The following is a 26,203-nucleotide window of genomic DNA, read 5'->3' as shown; positions in this document are numbered from 1 at the left end:
ACTTAACAGGCTGTGCCTCCTGTGCCATGGCATGGTACTGTACAGGATACACCCCATGTGCCACTGGCACCTGAGTAAACGCCTGGTATTGACCTGACTGCACGCCATGTGTGAGTTGGTACTTAACAGGCTGTGCCTCCTGCGCCATGGCATGGTACTGTACAGGGTACACCCCATGTGCCACAGGCACCTGAGTAAACGCCTGGTATTGACCTGACTGCACGCCATGTGTGAGTTGGTACTTAACAGGCTGTGCCTCCTGTGCCATGGCATGATACTGTACAGGGTACACCCCATGTGCCACAGGCACCTGAGTAAACGCCTGGTATTGACCTGACTGACCGCCATGTGTGAGTTGGTACTTAACAGGCTGTGCCTCCTGCGCCATGGCATGGTACTGTACAGGATACACCCCATGTGCCACTGGCACCTGAGTCATTGCCTGCTATTGACCTGACTGAGCGCCATGTGTGAGCTGGTAGTGAACAGGCTGTGCCTCCTGTGTCATGGCATGATACTGTACAGGATACACCCCATGTGCCACTGGCACCTGAGTCATTGCCTGCTATTGACCTGACTGAGCGCCATGTGTGAGCTGGTAGTGAACAGGCTGTGCCTCCTGTGTCATGGCATGATACTGTACAGGATACACCCCATGTGCCACTGGCACCTGAGTCATTGCCTGCTATTGACCTGACTGAGCGCCATGTGTGAGCTGGTAGTGAACAGGCTGTGCCTCCTGTGCCATGGCATGGTACTGTACAGGATACACCCCATGTGCCATGGGCACCTGAGTAAACGCCTGGTATTGACCTGACTGAGCGCCATGTGTGAGCTGGTAGTGAACAGGCTGTGCCTCCTGTGCCATGGCATGGTACTGTACAGGATACACCCCATGTGCCACTGGCACCTGAGTCATTGCCTGCTATTGACCTGACTGAGCGCCATGTGTGAGTTGGTACTTAACAGGCTGTGCCTCCTGCGCCATGGCATGGTACTGTACAGGATACACCCCATGTGCCACTGGCACCTGAGTAAACGCCTGGTATTGACCTGACTGAGCGCCATGTGTGAGTTGGTACTTAACAGGCTGTGCCTCCTGCGCCATGGCATGGTACTGTACAGGGTACACCCCATGTGCCACTGGCACCTGAGTAAACGCCTGGTATTGACCTGACTGACCGCCATGTGTGAGTTGGTACTTAACAGGCTGTGCCTCCTGTGCCATGGCATGATACTGTACAGGATACACCCCATGTGCCACTGGCACCTGAGTCATTGCCTGCTATTGACCTGACTGAGCGCCATGTGTGAGCTGGTAGTGAACAGGCTGTGCCTCCTGCGCCATGGCATGGTACTGTACAGGGTACACCCCATGTGCCACTGGCACCTGAGTCATTGCCTGCTATTGACCTGACTGAGCGCCATGTGTGAGTTGGTAGTGAACAGGCTGTGCCTCCTGTGCCATGGCATGATACTGTACAGGGTACACCCCATGTGCCACTGGCACCTGAGTCATTGCCTGCTATTGACCTGACTGAGCGCCATGTGTGAGTTGGTAGTGAACAGGCTGTGCCTCCTGTGCCATGGCATGATACTGTACAGGATACACCCCATGTGCCACTGGCACCTGAGTCATTGCCTGCTATTGACCTGACTGAGCGCCATGTGTGAGCTGGTAGTGAACAGGCTGTGCCTCCTGTGCCATGGCATGATACTGTACAGGGTACACCCCATGTGCCACTGGCACCTGAGTAAACGCCTGGTATTGACCTGACTGACCGCAATGGGTAACCGACATATGCGCCACCGCCTGATATTGCACAGGCTGCTCATTGACCGGTTCAGCGACTGGTCCACTAGCCTCTCCATACCACTTCCCCACCTCATTATATCTATGATCGGAATCAGGCCTAGATGTACTGAACCCAAACATGACTTACATCAAATGTTAAGTAGATATAACCAATGTAAATTTTGGAAATTCCATCCATCATGCAAATTGGCTAATATAGTTAAGTAAATGAATTATTAAACAACTAAATTGAATTACAATTACTGCAAACTGCTGGTATAAAATTAACTCCTTCAGTTGAATTGTATAAGAATTAATTTAATTTATTTGAGGGACTACGGTATATATATATTTGCTCATCAACAAATTTACAGTTTACGGTAATCCAACAACAAGCTTTCCAATATATCGTTGGACAGAATATTCGAAACACATTCCAACAAAACCAACCTTGATATTACAGGTATGTGTATTGCTGTAAATATCGCACAAGAGACTTATATAAAATTTACAAGCCACAATCTATGAAGCGTGCACACAGAGAACAAAAAAAAAAAAAAATAAACAAAACACAATTAAATGCCCCTTTAAACTTTAAATTGGCATTGAATACATGTCAAAACCAGAATGAGGTCATATGATTTAATAATCACAACCTCAAAAATGAAATAAAGGAAACCAAGTGAAAGTATGAACCTCACTAGTAATGAAATAGTGATTCAATCACAAACAATGTTTGTAACTGTTAATAGATATGTTATCTATTTGAAAATCAGATATCCACCAGTTATTACTTGGTTACTTATGAAATTGTGATTTGAATCACAAATCAATGTAACAAATCTCGACACTTCCTGTAGGAAAACACTAGAAGTTTTAGTAGGGACTTGTGTTATTCTACACGGGTCACAGCATTATATGATAAACAAAGGCAAAATATATGGACTTACTTAATTAAGTATAAACATCATAAATAATTCTTACCAATAAGAATTAATAATGGTGAAAATGGGAAACTTTTTCAGATAAATTGATTAGAGAAACACTCTACTCACACGTGAAACAGAATTGACAACAATGTGGTGATTTGCTTGACTATTATATATAGGCAAATCAATCATAATACAAATGTACAGCTAAAAATGGATGGCAAATAGAGCAAATTTGGGGTAATTACATGATTCAAATATTCAAATGCCTTTCAAACTTGAAATTGGCATTGAATATCAAGAAACACAATGTGGCAATATGATTTAATATTTAAAAAACCATAACAAATTAGTAATAGATAACATGTGAAAGTATTCAACCTCACTTGTAGTTAAATCCTGATTAAATTACGAATCTTATAACGCATAATGGATAAGTTTACAACTACTCAAGAGAAATTAACGACATTCACTCTCTCCCTCACTGAATAAATTGCCATTTTCCACTGCAGAAATTGTTCCAAAATCACAATCGAATTGCAGTGAGTAAATACGACAAGGCAATGTAAACAAAGACTGCTCTAAATTTAGCCTTGTGATGAATATTATTGGCACTAGCAATCCAGCATATTCGAAATGGAAAACCTAAAAAAAAAAACACAGATAAAGCAGTTACACGGTTCACATGACCGCAATAGTACGTATTCACCAAAACGTCGAAGTGAACAAATTATCTGACAAATACCGACGAAATCAGTTTAATACGATCAATGATACTTAAATTGCAATTAAGAAATACTCATTTAATGAAAATGTATGCAGTTTTTAAGGCAACAGACGATGACAATTATTCTAGAAAATTTTCAAGATGGCGGACTCGAAATTTGCCAAGTCAAAATATCTGACTTTTAAAAATAAAAAATGCGTCAAGTTTGGAGCTTGCAGGGCCATTTGTAGTGAAATAACATTACTACAATGTTACCTATACACATAGGTAGATGAAGATCCCATCGATCATGGTGCCTTCGACAGGATACAAACAGATAAAGTAACAGTAACAATTCAATAACACTTTTTCTTCACAGATCTAGGTAGGCACTCTGGCTCCCAGCATTTTCTAAGGTACGGTACCAAACTGTTAATACGGTCTAATGACAGTTCGGCCATTTCACCACACTGATATATATTTATATTAAAATAAATTTGCTAAGGATCACTTTTTATTTTCACATTATCTTCAATGTAATTTATTTAAATTGTTATTTTGCATGTTTTGATATTAGAATGTGTGTTTTTTATTATTTTTTTATTAATATTCGTCAATAATGCGTGACGCTGGCTGAATCTAGCTAGGGATGAACTTCAAATTACACATATTATAAAAAGTGATCTTTAGCAAATTGTGAGTAGTATATATGGGGAGCATATAGTTGCCAGTTTGAGGTTTCTAACTTACTTCCTTAACACTTCCGTCACACTTTTGTTACAATTTCTCATAGCACCTTCAATACTCTACCATTCTCTTCCATATTTGGCATGTAGGTACCTTGCATGGACCTCTACATTTTGTATGCGGTTTGAGGTCACTGGGGTCAAGGTCACAGAGGCTTATAATAGATTTTCGGTTACACTTTTGTTGCAGTTTCTCACAGCACCTTCAATATTTTACCTATCTTTTACATATTTGACATGAAGGTACCTTGCATGGACCTCTACCTTTTGATGAGGTTTGACGTTACAGGGGTCAAGGTCACTGAGACTAATAATAGATTTTTAGTCACAATTTTGTTACAGTTTCTCATAGAGCCTTCAATATTTTACCGATCTCTTCCATATTTGGCATGTAGGTACCTTCTATAGACCTCTACCTTTTGATGAGGTTTGACGTCACTTTGTTCAAGGGAAGGTCACCGAGGGTAATAATAGATTTTCCATAATGCTTTTGTTACGGTTTCTCATAGCGCCTTCAAGGTCACTGAGACTAATAATAGATTTTTAGTCACAATTTTGTTACAGTTTCTCATAGAGCCTTCAATATTTTACCGATCTCTTCCATATTTGGCATGTAGGTACCTTGCATGGACCTCTACCTTTTGATGAGGTTTGACGTCACTTTGTTCAAGGGAAGGTCACCGAGGTTAATAATAGATTTTCCATAATGCTTTTGTTACGGTTTCTCATAGCGCCTTCAATATTTTACTGATCTCTTACATATTTGGCATGTAGGTACCTTGCATGGACCCTACCTTTTGATGAGGTATGACGTCACTGGGGTCAAAGTCATCATGGCTAATAATAGATTTTCTATCACACTTTTGTTACAGTTTCTCATAGCGCCTTAAATATTTTACTCATCTCGTACATATTTGGAATGTACGTACCTCTACTTTTTGATGAGGTTTGACATCACTGGGGTCAAGGTCACCAAGGCTAATAATTAGGGATGGCAACGAATACCGATTTCGGTATTCGAATAGACGGTCACCCTTCCGAACGAATATTCGGATATTCGGTCAACATCTGTTGGAAAAAAGTCTACTTTGTTTACCGTACCATTACTCCGTGAATTCTACTTTTGTTTTTACCGGAAGTTCATCGGAAGTGACTAAATATTGACACAGCGTTGTCGTCGCTAATTCGAAGCTGATCTTGTTGATTACTTTTTATTGTTAAAATTGAATGACAAAAACTGTTTTTAAACTATTAATATCGTACATCAACAATAGAACGAGAAACATAATATTACATGACAACAAAATAATTACATGACAAAACAGTTAGATCTACATATAATTAAAGCTGAACTTAAACGAATTATGTACATAGCCACAACACACTTTGAACCTGTTTAACAGACTAAACAGTCATTCTTTTAAAGTTGCCACGTTTAAAAGACACTTGGATCGGCGACTTCTTATCGGATGATGTCGTGAAATACTTCCAAGCAGCGGAAGGCGTAGGTGGCATTTTGCTTTGACAGATATTTACTTTATGCGTGTAGCATATATACTATTTTCAATTAAATGAGGGTGCAATACCAAAAACATTTCTTTAAGTATAATACCTGATTGAATATTGAGTAATTAATTAATTTTTGGACCATACGATACGCAAATACTCATTAGAGGTTGAGTAAAAAAAATTCTAAAAGCTTTTTTGATTTGACAACGTGATTATAACCATACGATCTGTTTTGTTTTTCACGCCAAGTCGGCTCTTTCTTTACTCATTTAATCTTTCATCATTTTAAATGTAATTCGAGTTATAAGATCAAGACGGGTCGGTGTTTTAATTGCCATACGGTCTTATTTGTGTTTTTTTACACAAAGTTGGCTTTTCCTTTACTCATTTAATCTTTGATAATTTTAAATGTTATTCGAGTCATTGGATCAAGTGCAGGTCGGTGTTTTGATTGCAGACGCGATTTGCACCTATCATAATTTTGACACAAAGTGTCTGGCTTTGTTAGCGGGATTTATGACCGGTATACTGTCATCACCATAGCGACGCATTATGGCGCCAACCGGAATAAACATTATGACACGAGGAACAACTTTTTTGACAATGTTTCAATCAAAGTTTACGAATACAAAGTCTTTGAAATTACTCGACTTTTTATTTTTTCTTCCGAATATTCGATTCGGAAAACAGTATCCGAATATTCGGTCCGTGACCGAATATTCGGATATTCGTTGACATCCCTACTAATAATAGATTTTCCTTCACACTTTTGTTACAGTTTCTCATAGCGCCTTAAATATTTTACTCATCTCGTACATACTTGGAATGTACGTACCTTGCATGGACCTCTACTTTTTGATGAGGTTTGACATCACTGGGGTCAAGGTCACCAAGGCTAATAATAGATTTTCCTTCACACTTTTGTTACAGTTTCTCATAGCGCCTTCAATACTTAACCGAGCTCTTCCATATTTGTTATGTAGGTACCTTGCATGAACTTCTACCTTATGATGAGGTTTGAGGTCACTGGGGTCAAGGTCAAGGTCACTGAGGCTAATAATATATTTTCTAAAAGTCGCAGATTGGTTACAGTGTCTCATAGCGCCTTCAATATTTGACCGATCTCTTATATATTTGGGATGTTGGTACCTTGCATGAACCTCTACCTTTTTGATGAGGTTTTAGGTCACTGGGGTCAAGGTCACAGAGGTTAATAATAGATTTTCTCATGGTCACACTTTTTTCCACACAGTTAAACCATTTATCGACAAAGCATCATTGGAGAGCATCCATCAGTTTTACTGATATCCTTGTTTCTAATTATATCTTTGGCTGCACACAAAGGTTAGTTCCTTTGTATATTTGTTTTTTTAACCTATAAAAATCATTTATTTTTAGCCATTAAGATGGTTCATTTTTAGCCATTAAACTGTTTTATGTTTATCCACTAAAATTAAAATGTTGATCTAATTTGTTATGAACTAGTTTATTCAGAAGCAGTTCCAAACATTTATTTTCTCTGTTGAATAAATGGTTTATTATTTCATGGGCCCTTTATACTTACAAAATTGAAAATTTGGTTAAGTTTTGTGTTTTGGTCCACTTTACCCCTTAAGTATCATAGATATTGCTTCCATACTTGGAACACTCGCAAACTATCATAAGGGTACAGTAAAAGGACAAGTTGCATAACTCTGGATGTCATTTTTACGGTATAATGGCCCTTTTTCGACTTAGTTACTTTGAATATATGGTTAAATTTTGTGTTTCGATCCACTTTACTTCTTAAGTATCAAGGCTATTGCTTTCAAACTTCAAATACTTGCTATCATGAGGTTTCTGTACCTGGCAAGTTGAATTTTACCTTGACCTTTGAATGACCTTGACTCTCAAGGTCAAATTATTAAATTTTGCTAAAATTGCCATAACTTCTTTATTTATGATTAGATTTGATTGATACTTTGACAAAACTACTCTTACCTGACATACCACAATAGACTCCACCCAAACCATCGCCTGTGCCCCCCCCCCCCCCTGAATTCCCCCCCCCCCTATTTATTTTTTTTTAACATCATCTCACAAATGACCACCACACCCTCACACTATACCCCTCCCCCCCCCCCCCCACCACACCCCCTCCCCATTTTTTTTGTTTAAACGGTTAAAAAACTATTTATTTTGATTATTTTATGTTTGAAATACCGTCCAACCATCGCACCCAAGAATCCCCCCCCACCCCCCCCCTCCCGCCACCCAAATCCCCCCCTCTTTTTTTCCTTTTTTTCGCATTTTTGGAAGATAATGTAATAAATGTCCACACCCCCACACAATGCACCCCTCTTCACTCCACCCCTCCCTCCTTTGTGATTGAAAATGAGAGTCCCTTCACCTTTAAAAAGAAAATAGATGAGCGGTCTTGTTTCGACTTTGTCATGCATGTTCAATGCACAATAAATGCCTATTAAAAGCAGAAAAAGTATGGTGCAAATTATCATTAAGTACACTTTGAGATGGATTATTTTCATGAGATCATTTTTATCTTAATCTTCTTTTTTTGGCCAATAATTACACTTAATATGCGTAAAAATACATTTCCTTGGGGATGTTGTCTAAATAACTGGCATTGATCAGCTTTCAATAGGATCTGGGGAGGATAGTCGGTATATTATTGTATGACATTCTTCAAGAGTTTTAATGGCGAGTCTGTAGTGCTGGTAGTGACAGAATAGCTGGATAAAGCCAGAAGTTGTACCCTTGAGTCCAAAAGTGGAATATTGAAAATACCAAACTTTTTAATTGCAGATCTTTAAAGACTTTGTTTGATATATTTTTGCCAGAAATTCGCAGTGAAAGGAAGATTTTGTAGTTGTTTTTCTAGTAAACCATGCGCTATTACAGATGGACTGAATAGTTGATGTACATCAAATCGTCTTTTATTTCCTTACTGGTTGATGGGTAAAACTTGATGTTGACAAACATATCGTAACTTAAGTGAATGACCAAAAGCAGCCATATTCATGACAGTTTTGGAGAAAAGCCTCTACCAATACATCTTATGAAAAAGTCCAACATTCAGCAGACATTTTTTACATTTGTTTTAATTAATAGACCAGGTTTTTAACCAGGTTTTCCGAAGGAAAAAACTGGTTATTAGATTGGCGAATGTCGACTTGCGGGCGGAACAAGCTTGTCCGGGCCATATCTTTGTCGTTCATTGTGAGATTTAAAAATCATTTGGCACATTTGTTCAACGTCATTTGATGGTGTTTTGCACGAAAGAATTACGTGGATATCTCCAAGGTCAAGGTCACACTTTGAGTTCAAAGGTAAAATATGACCATAAATGAGCTTGTCCGGGCCATAACTACACTGTAACTCCAATATAGCGCGGTCAATGGTGTCCAAGCCGCGAAACAGCGTTATAACGGATCAGCGTTATAACTTTTGAGCTCATTTACTGCAGGGCGCTATAAACAAAACCAGGTGTAGAATAGCCTATAATATACGTCATGTATATTGCCATGCTGTGTTGACGCAAATACATGCATATAAACCGAATCGTATCGATAACAGTATACATACCGCTTTTCTTATGTGCACATTTATCTGATGATCCAATAAAATTGCAACATCACTTAAAAAATAATAATCTTGATTATTAATGACGATATACTTACGTTTAAGAAATTCGTAAACACAACTGTACGCATATATGCCATTTTCAGAAGTGTTAAGAGTACAGTGCATTATGGGACAGAGCTTTCATTGGACGAGCGACTTTAAATTTAGATTGAATGCAATACGATTCATGTACAAAAATTGTTTTATGCAAAAAACGGGTTTCCCGGGGACCTTCTGATACCGCGCGAAAATGAAAGTGAAACTCTGTTAACAATTACCGGTACACTGCGTTCGCATGTAAATAAATGGTCTGCATTATTTAATTTCTTAAACACGAACTGAAAGATTAAATGACATAATACTAGAATGATAATGAAATGACAGAAAAAGTTGTTTTATACAGTGGGCAGTATATTTCGCAGCCGCTCATTTAATATAGTCAAACTGCAACCATATAAAAGTAAGAATGTTTCAATCGTTTTGAATTACTTTAATTGTATAACTATCCCGCTTGCACTTAACTTATGGAAATTATCGCACTGAACCGCTCTGATGAGGAATACATGTAATAAACACTGGCACGTGAGTTTTTCACAGCTTTATTGACATTACACAACAGATTAACACCAATTAGCTGTCGGTGTTGTTTAACCTCGAGGCGATTATAATCGGTTCAACGGACGGTTGAATAAAGCAATCAACATGTGATTGCTGCCATCTTTGAATTGTCTGAAAATACATGAAGTTGCATAATACGGATTTGAATCAGAAATCAAATGGAAGGTTGGAGAAAGAATGGGATCCAAGCACCCCCCGCGTTATATTGGATTCAGCGTTATAACGGAGCGCGTTATATTGGAGTTACAGTGTATGTCATTCATTGTGAGATTTTAAAATCATTTGGCACATTTGTTCACCATCATGGGACAGTGTGTAGCACGAAAGAATTACGTCAATATCTCCAAGGTCAAGGTCGCCACGACTAAAAATAGATTTATTTTGAAACAAAAAGGGTTAATTATAAACAATCAGTTCAGTTTGGGTTGTTTCCTTTTATCAGACTTTTTTTTCCCACATTGAAAACCTGGTTTTGTGACAATTTTGTCTCTTGTTCAAATATGATTCAGTTCCATCGATAGGTGAGTGTTCCAATGAATATTCAGCTGAAGCAACTATTCACACAAAAGTAAAATGGCCATCAATCTGATTTCCCATTGGGTCTTTTAGAAAAATAAAACTTCAATTTTCCATGCATTTTCTGTAGCATTTCACATTTAAAGCAATATACTTTGCAAGCGTCCAGTTTATGTAATATATCTATCAAAAGACCTGTATTTATTTATGTCAATTTTGGAATTTCAAAGGCAACATAATTATGATGATTATAAAATGTTTGTTCCAGATCCTGTGCAGAGATGAACATTGTGGGATCTTGGCAGAGGTTCTCTTAAGGGCCTCTCCGGACGACTGTGTGGTCCTTCTGTTGCTAGGTGACGCAAGCTGCATGTTTGTGTTGGCATAAAGAGTTTATGATGCATTTCATTTAAGAATGACGTACCTTAAACTATAAAACCGGCCTCATGCATTAATTAGTTTTATGCTATATAATGCTGCCAAAGATCTCTATAAATTGGCACATTTTAATGACCTTAATTTGTGGATGATGGTGTAGAAAGGAATTATTTCTGTGATGAGTGTTGGTAGAATAATGGCCTTTTGTCTGTTTTTCCTCTGTAGAATATAATTATATCCCCCAAACTTTATGTTATTAAAGTGATATTATGGGCATTTTTCACTGTTGAATTGAGCTGAAAAGAAATAACAGGTCAAAAGAGTTAGTTAAAATGTGGTTACTGATCAATTATCTGCAGCTCATCTCGCTACCAGTTTTTTTATAAAAATATATTTTATATTCGATATTCTTACGTGACTCACCCAGTCCTCTAAGCGGAAATGATCCATAAAACAAAATTGTGTCTTTGTTTCGTATTAACGAATCTGCACTAAAACTAAATTTAGGTTCACATCGTACATGCATGATCAGTTTTCAAACGAAAGTACTGTTGATATTCAAATGCATTATTATGCCCCCCTTCGAAAAAGAGGGGGTATATTGCTTTGCACATGTCGGTAGGTCGGTCTGTCGGTCGGTCCGTCCACCAGGTGGTTTCCGGATGATAACTCAAGAACGCCTGGGGCTAGGATCATGAAACTTCATAGGTACATTGATCATGACCTGCAGATGACCCCTATTGATTTTGAGGTCACTAGGTCAAAGGTAAAGGTCATGGTGACCCGAACTAGTAAAATGGTTTCCGGATGATAACTCAAGAACGCATACGCATAGGATCATGAAACTTCACGGGTAGATTGATCATGACTCGCAGATAATCCCTATTGATTTTGAGGTCACTAGGTCAAAGGTCAAGGTCGCGGTGACCCGAAATAGTAAAATGGTTTCCGGATGATAACTCAAGAATGCATACGCCTAGGATCATGAAACTTCATGGGTAGATTGATCATGACTCGCAGATGACCCCTATTGATTTTGAGGTCACTAAGTCAAAGGTCAAGGTCACGGTGACCCAAAATAGTAAAATGGTTTTCGGATGATAACTCAAGAACGCATATGCCTAGGATCATGAAACTTCATAGGTAGATTGATCATGACTCGCAGATGAACCCTATTGATTTTGAGGTCACAAGGTCAAAGGTCAAGGTCACGGTGACCCGAAATTGTAAAATGATTTTCAGATTATAACTCAATAACGCTTTTGCCTAGGATCATGACACTTCATAGGTACATTGATCGTGACTCGCAGATGACCTTTATTGATTTTCAGGTCACTAGGTCAAAGGTCAAGGTCACAGTGACAAAAAACGTATTCACACAATGGCTGCCACTACAATGGACAGCCCATATGGGGGGCATGCATGTTTTACAAACAGCCCTTGTTTTTCTCTTTCCGTGATATTGTTTTAGTATGTTGATGCTGCATTAACAAATATAAGCGTATATGATAAGTGAAAACACCAAAAATAAACAATTTGTTTTTTCAACCTCCCCTTTTTCAATTAAGTTGATCTCACTCAAACTGTCACAGTTAAATTACATTAATGTTTACATGATTTTAAATAAAGGAATTTTGTCTGAATATGTTGCGGGTATAATTATAGGGGGGGGAGGGGTCATTAATGTCAGTGTCACATTTCTAGCTTCTTCTATTCTTCTTAAACATTCTTAGGTAGTCTGATAAAGATTTTATATTCTCAAGTGATTTTCACACATGTGTGCATTTTGGACTTTTGAAATTTTAATGTAATACATGCAAGTTGATGCAACATACATCGTTATGTTGCATGCCTATTTGTGGAGGTCAGATTTCTTGAATAATATTGATGGCCACCTAGGATAGACGGGTATATATATTTCTTCATTTTGGTATGTGTTTAACAAATAGCAAATGAAGAAATATATCTCATCAGTGGCTTTGAAAGTGTATTGTGTATTATCAATCGTAAAACTGTCGATAGAAAATTGCTTTTTATGAGCTAATGAATCCAAAAATTGAGTTTTTACACAATAAAATCATGAGCTGCGCTCTGGAAATGCCAGGCTTAAAGCATGTTCAACACATGCTTCAGGAACAAAACTTCCTGCTTTAATGGAATTGTTAGTGTAAAAGAAGTCTAGTCTAGGCAGAAAGTTCAGTATCTGATTAGTCTTAACTGACTGTCCAGGCTTTTTTGGTATGCTAGATACTTAAATGTACACGCAAGTCTAATGATATATAGTATGCAATCAAATCTGTGAGGCTTCTGGCTTGATGAATGCTAGCTGTCTTAAGAATTCCTGCTATAGTGAAATAAACTTGTTATCCTTATAAATGCAAGAGAAAACTGTTTACTTGACAGTAAAAAACATGTCAAAAACATAAACAAATTTGGTTGAAATTGTTGTCAATTATAGTAATTTAACATATTTATTGCTTTCAAAAATTCCACTTTGCCAGTTATTGGTAAAAGCCACAAACTTACTAATTTTTGCTACAATTGATCATATCTTCAAAATCTAGATGTCAAACATGGTTAAGGATGCACAAATACATACTGGTAGTTCAAATAATGGCTTGAATTACCAGAGCATTGCACCTGGTGAATAACATCTGCAATGATTTATGTATACAGATTATTTGGTGAAATTTCTATTTCTATTCATGCATAATACAAAAGATACATTTTTGCTTGTGAATAATTAATAGTTAATCTTAGATATCAATAATTTACTGAAAACATTCATTTTCATGTTATTGTATGCTTTTCAAACATTAGGGGACACTTGCCCTGTGTGTTGATGGCCAAAGAATGACATCAATTGACAAATTTAGAGTCGGGCAAGGCTAATGACTATTTTGTTATATTCTTTAAGCTTAATAAGCAATTTTCCATGACCTTTTCATTAACAGTGATTGTATTTTTATCATTTTAACTGTATTTTAAAACTGTGTTCATGCGGGGCATAGACACAGTTTTATTTATGAGGATTAAACAAAAGTTCATAAAAAATCCAGTTTTGTTGTAAAATCAATTTAAATGAAGCTGTTATATATATGCAAGCATCTATTTTAATTATAATTGGTCAAACTTACTAAATACAACATGTAAAACTGCATATTATGCACAGTTGAAAAGAAATAATTTATTCCCAAGTTGGTGTCTTATTCCAACTTCACATAATTATTATAAGTGTTAATAGTATTTGTTTGGTAACCAGTAAAAAGAAGTAAAAGTCACAGGGCAAGGTTCATAACAAAAAATTGTGTTTTATATGCTTCAATTGATATCTTAAATGGTAATTATCTTTGTAATATGTACATGCATATTTATTCAGCCAAGTCTATATTGAAATCCAATGATGCTGGAGAAGCAAACCGGTGTACAGAGGGTTTCCTGTACTTGCCTCTCATCAACATCCTGGCACTTCCCTCAAATGTTGCTGTGACACCAACACACAAAATGATGACATCACTTGCTTCGGAGCTCCTTGTCCTCATAGAGCAAAGGAAACAATATTCAAGATTGGTAATCTTGTTTTTGTTTTAAAGAATAATTATTTTGTTTAAGTTGTTTAGTGACTTTTCAAAAAAAATGATAGGAACCTAGACTGTAACTATGGCAATTTTGGTAAATGAGAAGAACAAAATCTGGTGTAAAGATAATTTTTTGGGAAAGTTGATGCTTCAAATGATGATTCTAATGTATGAGAAAAAAAAGCTTTTTTTTCTTGCTTTGAATTATTCTTAATTGATTATCATTAATTGCTGATGAAAAAACACACACAGTTTTCAGTAAATTTACCTTAACTAAGGTTCAGTTAACTCCCTTTTTGTAATGAATTCGAACAAATATAAGCTTGCTGGATCCTTGATTTTTGTCCCCTTCCGGTGAAACCGGAGGGGACTTATGGTTTGCGCTCTGTGTGTCAGTCTGTCTGTCTGTTTGTCTGTCTCTCAGTCTGTTTAACACACTTTTCTGGATCCTGCGATAACTTTAAAAGTTCTTCATATTTTTTCATGAAACTTGAAACATGGACAGATGGCAATTTGGAGATTATGCACATCAATTCATTTTGTTCCTACGTCAAAAATTGTGGTTGCTATGGCAACAAATAAAAATAATAATTTATTTTTTAGCTCACCTGAGCACAACGTGGGGCAGTATTCCTTATATGGCTATAGGGAAACCTTGTGAACACTCTAGAAGTCACAATTTTTGCCCAATCATCCTGAAACTTGGTCAAAACATTGGTTTCATTGATATCTCGGACAAGTTCAAAAATGGTCCAGATCGGTGAAAAACATGGCTGCCAGGGGGCGGGGCAGTTTTCCTTATATGGCTATAGTAAAACCTTGTTAACACTCTAGAGGCCACATTTATTGTCCAATCTTCATGAAATTTGGTTGGAACATTGGTCTCAATTATATCTTGGATGAATTTGAAAATGGTTACGTTTGCTTAAAAAACATGGTTGCCAAGGGGCAGGGCATTTTTCCTTATATGGCTAAATATGGCTATTAGTAAAACCTTGTGAACACTCTATAGGCCACATTTATTGTCCAATCCTCATGAAATTTGGTCAGAAGATTGGTCTCAATGATATCTTGGATGAGTTCGAAACTGGTTACGTTTGCTTAAAAAAACATGGCTGCCAAGGGGCGTGGCATTTTTCCTAATATGGCTATATATGGCTATAGTAAAATCTCTATAGTTAACACTCTAGAGGCCACATTTATTGTCTGATCTTCATGAAACTTGGTCAGAAGATTCAGCCCAATAATATCTTGGATGAGTTCAAAAATGATGCTGTTTTGTTGAAAAACATGGCTGCTAGGGGGTGGGGCATTTTTCCTTATATGGCTATAGTAAAACCTTGTTAACACTCTAGAGGCCACATTTATTTTCCGATCTTCATGAAAGTTGGTCAGGAGATTTGTCCTAATGATATCTTGGATGAGTTCGAAAATGGTTTCTGTTGCTTAAAAAACATGGCCACCAGGGGGCGGGTCATTTTTCCTAATATGGCTATATATCATGCTTTAGTAAAACCTTGTTAACACTCTAGAGGCAACATTTATTGTCCGATCATCATGAAACTTGGTCAGATGATTTGTCCCAATGATATCTTGGATGAGTTCGAAAATGGTTCCGGTTGGTGGAAAAACCGAAATAGTAAAATGATTTTCGGATGATAATTCAAGAACGCATATGCCTAGGATCATGAAACTTTATAGGTAGATTGATCATGACTCGCAGATGACCCCTATTGATTTTCAGGTCACTAGGTCAAAGGTCAAGGTCACGGTGACCCGAAATAGTAAAATGATTTTCGGATGATAACTCAAGAACGCATATGCCTAGGATCATGAAACTTGATAGGTAGATTGATCATGACTCGCAGATGCCACCCCTATTGATTTTGAGGTCACAAGGTCAAAGGTCAAGGTCACGGTGACCCGAAATAGTAAAATGATTTTCGGATGATAAGGCCAGAGTTTTTTAATAAAATGATTTTCGGACCCGCCGACTCCAATTTTTGACGAAACCAAAAAAAAAAATTAAATTTTTTTTTTCGGATGCCAAAAGGTGGCTTTTTAACACGAAACGCTTGCGGGGTTTTAGAAAAAGTTCAAATGAGTTATAAATCATCATAATAAACCCAGTTATAATTACCCACATTAATACGCGAACCTCCTTCATCGTGTACATGTGCTGGAATTTACCAACAGCTACGCCATCATTGTTTGTGCAAGAAGTTTATGAACGCTACAACGCTTTCATCAGCAAAGTCTGCTAATTTCCCAGTAATTATGCAACCGTCAAATAAAATCCTGAATGGAATCGATTTGTAAGTAAATATTTTATTATTTCTTTACAATTTTATAAAATTGATAGAATTAAAATGACTAAAAAATATTATGAAAGCAATAAGAAAAGAACGATTTTAATTTAACAGGTGCTCGAAATGCGAAACCCATTTACATCTATCAACTTTATACATTCCATATTTTACGCACAAATACGGTCATATTTTAGAGAATAAAATTTTATGTGTTGTTTAATGTAGTTGTAGTGACGAATTTGTGCATATAATATGTGTTTTTTTGTTATTTTCAATGAGTAAAAAACTTTGGTTTTGTTCCAAATTGTTTCGTACCAAAAGTTCAAAAATCGCAAAATCAACAGTTTCTAAAACGATTTCAAACCATGAATGTCCAAATAACATAGTCAAGTTTATGGGGGTTATTATCTGATTAACAGCTCCTTTATGACATTGAACTATCAATTATGTTATCCTGGGATAAACTGTCCTGAAGATCAATAATTATAACGATTATTAGGGACGCTATTTCTTTAATCAATACCATGAAAAAAACACATGTTAACTTGTTACAACAGGCATTTGTGTTTAACAGTTCCATTATTAAAATGTTCTGGGAACGATATATTTTAATTAAGATACCAACTATTTCTGAAATCAAAAGTAGGTCCTTCACTCGATGTACTATATTTCGGATATGTTAACATTCGGACATATATTAAGTTAGTGACATTTATGTGTTGATTTGTTGTATATAGTTTGTACAAATATGTTTTGTGTTATTTCAGCTAACAAGAATGGATGGTGGCAATTATCCTGGGTCTTTCTGTCAAGAAAAAGATGTGAAAAAATATTCATTTTTAATAATTGAACCTGGAAATCAACCACCACAACTAACAGAAATTCCTTTTAACAAAAGGTGTTGTTTTAGAATTTGTGAAATTAGATAATAAACAGAAGTTTATGTATATCATTTCCAAATGACCAAATGTATAAACTGTTTAACAATTTGAATTGAGATGCTTTATTTTCTGATGTTTGATTTATTTTTCCTTTCAGATGATATATATTTGTGTGAGTCTTAAGGTTTTAATAAATAATTCTGAAACATTTATGCAGCATACTGTTACATTTATATTGTTAACACTATATATTATGTTGGTTATCTGGTTTATCAAGTGGAAAAAATGTTTGTTATATAAAAATAAAGCTTTTAATATTAAGACTTATGAAGATGCTTATTGTTATTTATGTATTAACATACTTCTCAGAGTAATAAAAATATAGTAAATGCCTTTATTCATTAATGTAGTTAGGTTCCTTAAATGATTGTCCTTATTGATTAAGTTTGAATTACGGGCGGTTTTCACACCGCGATAAAGTGGCATCAACCTTTTTTGGGTCAGTGAAACCCCTGTAAAGCGTTTTATTATGCTATTTGTATTTGTCTGCGGTATTGATTTTTACTGGACAATAAACTATAAATGTTTCTTTTAAACCTCAATAGCTTATTGGTTGTTTGTGGTGATAAAGTATTTTTAATGCAACATATGGATTCCTTGTGAAAAAAAATAATCAAAAAATCACCAAAAAGTTTATTATAGACAAGTGAAAAGATTGCATAACTTTTGAACTTATATATATATATTTAAGATATTTTTAAAATTCAAACTAATTTAAAAACTGCACACCAAGACCTTCAGTCTGATTATGATCATTTTGCACATCAACATGTTTGAAAAAAATCACTGTGGTTGCTTAGTAAAAAGAACTTCATACCATAATTTTTTTAAAATGAGTCACCCATCTTTTTTTTTTTTTTTTTTTTTTTTTTTTTTTTCGTCCTCCTACCCGACACTTTTAGAAAAAAAATCCGAAAATCATTTTATTAAAAACTCTGGCCTAACTCAAGAACGCTTTTGCCTAGGATCATGACACTTCATAGGTACATTGATCGTGACTTGCAGATGACCCCTATTGATTTTCAGGTCACTAGGTCAAAGTCACAGTGACAAAAGTCGTATTCACACAATGGCTGCCAGTACAATGGACAGCCCATATGGGGGGCATGCATGTTTTACAAACAGCCCTTGTTATCTATTTAAATGCCAGACAGAAATTACATTTATTATAGAATAAATCTTACAAATAAATGATCATAATCGTGAAAATCTGTGATAGATCAAATTGAGACAGAATTAGATTGACATGGTGGCATTATTTCTATTGCTTAATCTCTCTGAGATTTGATTATTGTATGCAGATTTGCCTCTGAAATTCCATTTATGCCAACACATGTTTCATAAATGCAGTTCAGTATTATTAGTTATGGGTTGTATGATGTCATTTATATGCTGAAGAACTTCTGTTTCCTTAATCTGACTTCCCAAGTTTTACATAATCAATAATATGCTGTCTTATTTCTTTACAGAAACCTTTTTGAAATGAGGATTTAAAATGTCCATGAAATCATATTTGTTAATAAGTGAATAATGACATGCCTTAAATGTCTGTGGTACTGTATTATCTAATTATTATACCCACTTAAACCAAGTTTAGGGGGGTATATAGGAGTAAGCTTGTCTGTCGGTCGGTGAGTATTAAGTGTACGCTCTTTAATTCTAGTTGTTTTCATCCGATCTTCACCAAACTTGGTCAGAAGTGGTATCTCGATGATGCCTAGGCCAAGTGTAAAGATGGGCCATGCTGGGTCAAAAACTAGGTCACTGGGTCACTTAGTGCGTTTTAAACTTTGAGCATGGTGTCCGCTGTAATTTGTGAAGACAACATGCAAAATATCCTGTGTCAATGCGGCATCGGGGGTATTCGTCACATCTGTGACAAAGCTCTAGTTTCAGTTGTTAACCAGGTTTTCTGAAGGAAATAACTTGTTATTAGATTGGCGAATGTCGGCGGGCGGGCTGGCTGGCTAGCGGGCGGAACAAGCTTGTCAGGGCCATAACTTTGTCGTTCATTGTGAGATTTTAAAATCATTTGGCACATTTGTTCACCATCATTAGATGGTGTGTCGCGCGAAAGAGTTACATCGATATCTCCAAGGTCAAGGTCACCACGACTAAAAATAGATTGAGTTTACAATAAAATTGTCTTTTTAGAAATGGCATGGGATTAATTAAACTTTTTTGCTAGATCGTCTAGTTGCCAATAGGGAGCCCTTTTTGGATTCGACTAGAACATTTATAGTCCTCAGAACTTAATTGTATCTGTATTTATACACTTTAATCTTATTTACACCTTTTCTTGGATATGAGTTATGCTTCATAACAGTGAGCAAGGTCAAAATATGACTTGACGGTTAGTTCCTTATGTAAATTGTTTATCTAGTACATTCATAGGCCATTAAATGTTTCTCAACACAAGTTCAACTCATTTATGATTAATTTTCTGCTCATCAAAAATTTCTTGTCACAAACTTGTCCAAATGGCATGTGCTCTATGGTGTTAAATAGGTCAACCTTTCAGCATGTGATGTCTAAGGTCAATTTTTGGATAAATGGAAATTAACTTCACATATGATCATGTAGTGATAAACTATAATGATATAAACTCCTTAAATACGTTACATCAGTATTTTAATTACCATTAATATTGGAGAAACATGGTGTTTTGCAAAAAATTATCAACATTAGGAAAGCAGTGCATTTGTTGTTAATTGAAATAGTCTAAGAGAAGGTTGTCACAATTTATGTTTACAAAAGCATTGTTGATATCTAGCTTTCAGCCCCAGAAGTGTTATATGAATGGAAACACATCATCATATGATTGCAAATACCACAGAAATAGCAAACTGTTCCATTAAACTAAGTATAAATGAGCTTTACTTTGGAACTGGACAATGCTGTTTACTGCAACTGTGTTGGAATGGCATTAGGGTTTAATGCACAGGAAAATTGCTCCCAAACTATTTGTGATAACATTGATACCACCAAGAGGGCAATGTCTTAAAGATTAACTTTGTATTTGTCACAATGCTAAGTTTTCTGCATCTTTTTGGGAAGAGACTTCAAAGGGAAAATTTCATTAGGATTTCATTACAATTAATTCCAAACGAGTTGTGTTAACATTGATACCATTGTAAAGATTAATTTTGTATTTGTCAGAAAGCTGTTTCTAATATACAAAAAACAGCAATCTGCAGAATTGTTAACGTGACATGAAACATTAATTATCAAATGAAAATTATTGAGAAGCTTGCTGGGTTTCAAATTACAATTGAGAAAAGAAAGTTATTTGTAAAGCATCATTTTATTTATTAAATAAAATTGCAAGCTTAGTGTAAAGCTACTTTTATTTCTGTGCTGTTCATACCTATCAACTTCAGATACAACATTTTAATGCTCATCAGTTCATAATTAGCTTTTAAACTATCACGAATTTAGTCCAATTTGAATAATTCTTGACATATAAATATTAAAACAGAGATCTCATCATATCAAATATAGTTAAAATTTAAATTCAGGAAATATTGTGATACAAGAATTTGGTATCATTTATGTCATAATGTGGGTGTATTTTTCTTTGCACCTTTCAGTTTGTCTGTTGGATGGTTGTTCTGTTGGTCTTTTTACACCATTTAGATAATATCCACAAAATATCTACTGGAAAATATAAAATGCCAATGTTTTACGCAGGTCTGTGATGGTTTGGAGTCGGAAGCCAGTCTTCCAGGGATGGAGCATCCTTCTTCTGCATGGGTGAAACTGGCAGGACAGTTCTCGAAGCAAAGTGCCCTTGATTGGCTCTCAAGGCTGGCTGAACAGTTGTCTCAGTAAGTATGCTGATAAACAGTTGTCTCAGTGAGTATGCTGATACACAGTTGTCTCAGTAAGTATGCTGATTAACAGTTGTCTCAGTAAGTATGCTGATAATCAGCTGTCTCAGTAAGTATGCTGATAAACAGTTGTCTCAGTAAGAATGCTGATAAACAGCTGTCTCAGTAAGTATGCTGATAAACAGTAGTCTCAGTAAGTATTCTGATAAACAGTTGTCTCAGTAAGTATGCTGATAAACAGTTGTCTCAGTAAGTATGCTGATAAACAGTTGTCTCAGTAAGTATGCTGATTAACAGCTGTCTCAGTAAGTATGCTGATAAACAGTTGTCTCAGTAAGTATGCTGATAAACAGTTGTCTCAGTAAGTATTCTGATAAACAGTTGTCTCAGTAAGTATGCTGATAAACAGCTGTCTCAGTAAGTATGATGATAAACAGCTGTCTCAGTGAGTATGCTGATACACAGTTGTCTCAGTAAGTATGCTGATAACTAGCAGTCTCAGTAAGTATGCTGATAAACAGCAGTCTCAGTAAGTATGCTGATAAACAGCAGTCTCAGTAAGTATGCTGATAAACAGCTGTCTCAGTAAGTATGCTGATAAACAGTTGTCTCAGTAAGTATGCTGATTAACAGCTGTCTCAGTAAGTATGCTGATAAACAGTTGTCTCAGTAAGTATGCTGATCAACAGTTGTCTCAGTAAGTATGATGATAAACAGCTGTCTCAGTGAGTATGCTGATAAACAGCTGTCTCAGTAAGTATGCTGATAAACAGCTGTCTTAGTAAGTATGCTGATAATGCCATTCGTTATTTTCCAATTGGTTGTTTTGTAAGACATGATTGATCACATAATTATTTGATTGAAAGGAAAATTTCAATATTTCATGTATGATAAATACATACAGTCCACTCTCGTTATCTGGAAGTCGGCGTGTACAAGAAAAAATATCGAGATAAGGAAAGTTCGAGATATCCCATTAGGCGTTTTCAAAGAAAAAGTGAGACAAAAATTTACCTTGTTTTTAACATCTAAATACCTGCTAAGTGGTCTAACTAAAGCTGTCACCGTGTGGCATAATACTTTCTACCTGATATTTACGTGTTTTTACGAGGCATGATTAATTTTGCTATTTAAATGCTTAAAATGGCATTTTAAGAATTACTGAATTGCATGAAGACAGGCGGTTATAATTTTTCTAAACTGTCGAGTAAACATGCAGTTATGTTGCTATTTAAAGTTATGATGCAATTGAGGTCCAATAAAGACAAGGGTTTTCCATCTGAACATGCGTAAATCACGTTCCGGAATACTGTACTGTACATGTACATTTTGTAGTTTGAAATGCAAAGTTCAATTGATTATTAGTACAGGATCAAACAAAAATGAAAAGCCATTTTGAGTCTTGTCTTTATTATCTTTATTACTCAACATCCCCAGATCTAGATACAGGCTTGAAGAATTCAGTCTTTCGGCCTTTCGGCAGGCTGTGTATTTATTGCAGTTAATTGATGTTAAAGTGACAGGCCTTACCCAAGTGTTAATGGCTTACGACATTTCACACGTGTGATCATAGATGCAATTAATGGATCAATTTTCTACCGCACAGTATCGGGAACAGCCGGGCAAAGCGGGCCGGTGAAGTATCAAAGAATAAATGTCTCACCTTTGCCGACACTGGGACAGTTATTTGCACATCGAGATAAACCACAGTAAATACATGTGAAATCGGGCCTCAGGACAATATTTTATATGGACATATCGAATTATTCGACATAACGAAAATCAAAATAAGTGATGTTTATTTATATAGATACAGAAGGGGAAAAAAATGGGACATTGAGCTTACATCGACATATCGAGATATCCGATGTCGAGATAACGAGAGTGGACTGTATATGGTTTTGGTATGTTATATGACCTTATGACAATAATAGATGCTTTTTTATGCCCCCGAAGGAGGGCATATAGTGATCTGAGCGTCCGTCTGTGCGTCATTCCGTCACACTTTGCGTTTAGGTTTGCTCATAACTTCTATGTCGCTTCACATGAAAACTTCATTTTGGTATGCGTGTGTATATGGACAAGGCCTTTCCATACGCACAACAATTTTGACTCCTGTGACCTTGACCTTGAACTTAGGGTCCGCGCTTAGGTTTCGAAATCTGCGTTTAGGTTTCGAAAAATGCTCATAGCTTCTACATGTATATCCCTTGAGATATAACCTTCATATTTGGTATGCATGTGTATATAGACAATGCCTTGACCCCTGTGACCTTGACCTTGAACTTAGGGTCTGCGTTTAGGTTTTGAAATCTGTGTTTAGGTTTTGAAAAATGCTCATAACTTCTATGTCCCTTTAGATATAACCTTCATATTTTGAATGCATGTGTATATGGACATGGCCTTTCCATATGCACAAAAATTTTGACCCCTTTGACCTTGACCTTGAACTTAGGGTCCACATTAAGTTTCAAAATCTGCGTTTTGGTTTCGAAAAATGCTCATAACTTCTATGTCCCTTGAGATATAACCTTCATATTTGGTATGCATGTGCATATTGACAAGGCCTTTCCATACGCACACAATTGTTTACCCTGTGACCTTGACCTTGAACTTAGGGTCCGCGTTTAGGTTTCAAAATCTGCATTTAGGTTTCGAAAAATGCTCATAACTTTTATGTCCCTTGAGATATAACATTCATATTTGGTATGCATGTGTATATTGACAAGGTCTTTCCATATGCACATAAATTTTGACCCCTGGGACCTTGACCTTGAACTTAGGGTCAGCGTTTAGGTTTCGAAATCTGCGTTTAGGTTTCCAAAAATGCTCATAACTTATATATCCCTTGAGATATAACCTTCATATTTGGTATGCATGTGTATATTGACAAGGCCTTTCCATACAAAAAAAACTTTTTTTTACCCCTGTGCCCTTGACCTTGAACTTGGGGTCCGCATTTAGGTTTCAAAATCTGCATTTAGGTTTCGAAAAATGCTCATAACTTTTATGTCCCTTGAGATATAACATTCATATTTGGTATGCATGTGTATATTGACAAGGTCTTTCCATATGCACACAAATTTTGACCCCTGGGACCTTGACCTTGAACTTAGGGTCAGCGTTTAGGTTTCGAAATCTGCGTTTAGGTTTCCAAAAATGCTCATAACTTATATGTCCCTTGAAATATAACCTTCATATTTGGTATGCATGTGTATATGGACAAGGCTTTTCAATACACACACAAATTTTGACCCCTGAGACCTTGACCTTGAACTAAGGGTCAGCGTTTAGGTTTCGAAATCTGCGTTTAGGTTTTGAAATATGCTCATAACTTCTATCAAAGCGTTTATAGGGGGTATATGTCATCCTATGGTGACAGCTCTTGTTTATGAAACCGGTTGTTTTTGCAATTTAAATACATTGAATTTCAAGCTGTACTGCATGTATTGATAATACATTTATAAAATGTAAAAAAAGAAGAAGAAGAGGAAACAGTCCCACACACCAATCCTTTTGATAATCTCACAATTAGAACCCATCGCTAGATTAATATTGCAGCATCATCAATATCTGGAAGAAAAATCTGATTTGCAGCTGATCCTATCCACAATGTATTTTTCTTGCAATGTAAACTCAAGTATTAAGATGACTCTTTAACCTACTCAAGATGAGATCTTGGCATTTCACTTGGTTGTGTTGTATTTGAAGTAACCCCTTCATACATTGTGTGTTTGTCTGCAGTAGACATGTGTACAAAATCGCATTCTCTGTCTTAAATGATAAATTATGACACTTTTATTTCCAGCACACGTATGGTGGAAAGATTATTTAGAATTTACTCTACAGATAGTTTACTTGTACTACCATCGTTAATTATGTCATCTGAATTGTCACTCTTCAATTCAGATGACATAACAATGGTAGTACAAGTAAACAGAAATTAAACTGATCCAGTGTTTAACAACAGTTACTATAAAACAACCTACTGACTTGCGAAAATATAGCGAATGTCCTTTGGCTGTATGAATGAAAATTAGCTTTTCAAGTAATCTGTCAAACTTGCTGCATGCTTGCATTATTGATTTGAGCCACATCATGCAAAAATGGGTCTTATGCCATATGCTGACCAGCTCACACAAATTGCACAGGCTGGTCTGGAGCTATGGTATAAGCACTTTTTCGGCGTAAGCTGCATAAGCCAGCTTTTCACCCTGACTTGACCTTTGTAAGTGTCCAATAAAATTCAAATAAAATTTCCCGCGGCTAGGTACGAATGAATACACTTCATTTATTCCATTGGCTGATTTGAGTATACCACCAGAACATTGGAAACATATCCGCGTCTTTGTACCACTGTTTTACTGTATGAAACAATTTTATCTCTAATGAAAAGGCTTAATAGATAGAACAGTTTTACACTCAATTCTCGACATCAATACAGTTTGTGCGTACACCTTTTATTTTCAGAGTATTACCAGCGCAAAAGCGTTTATACTTAAAAGGCTATGTTCTCATATTTAGTACTTACTTCCATATTCCTGTCAACATGTTAACATGTAAAAGTATAAAGAGCAGTGGAAGCGAGGCCTCACTTTAAAGAATTGCATTTCAACCCGCGAGGTTTCGGGTCAAGTCGCGGACATTCAGAGTTTTTATACAGGTCATCACCGGAGTTCGCGGTCAGTAAAATAATCGTTATATAATAAAGACGCTATCCGTGAACT

General features: G+C 36.2%; 1 protein-coding gene across 15 annotated transcripts in view; it reads left to right on the top strand.

Moving 5' to 3' along the window:
• The window catches only part of LOC127879225 (focadhesin-like), a 444,547-nt gene that overhangs the window by 311,826 nt on the left and 106,518 nt on the right, over positions 1 to 26,203 (top strand). For all 15 annotated transcript variants that reach the window (XM_052425945.1, XM_052425946.1, XM_052425939.1 and 12 more), the window contains 3 exons: positions 10,709 to 10,796; positions 14,198 to 14,388; positions 21,337 to 21,473. In XM_052425945.1, coding sequence (XP_052281905.1) covers positions 10,709 to 10,796; positions 14,198 to 14,388; positions 21,337 to 21,473 — 416 coding nt within the window. The remainder of the gene's footprint in view (positions 1 to 10,708; positions 10,797 to 14,197; positions 14,389 to 21,336; positions 21,474 to 26,203) is intronic.

This window comes from Dreissena polymorpha, chromosome 4, assembly GCF_020536995.1.
Source record: "Dreissena polymorpha isolate Duluth1 chromosome 4, UMN_Dpol_1.0, whole genome shotgun sequence".
NCBI classification, from domain to species: Eukaryota; Metazoa; Mollusca; class Bivalvia; order Myida; family Dreissenidae; genus Dreissena; species Dreissena polymorpha.
This window is presented reverse-complemented; position numbering and strand designations above follow the sequence as displayed.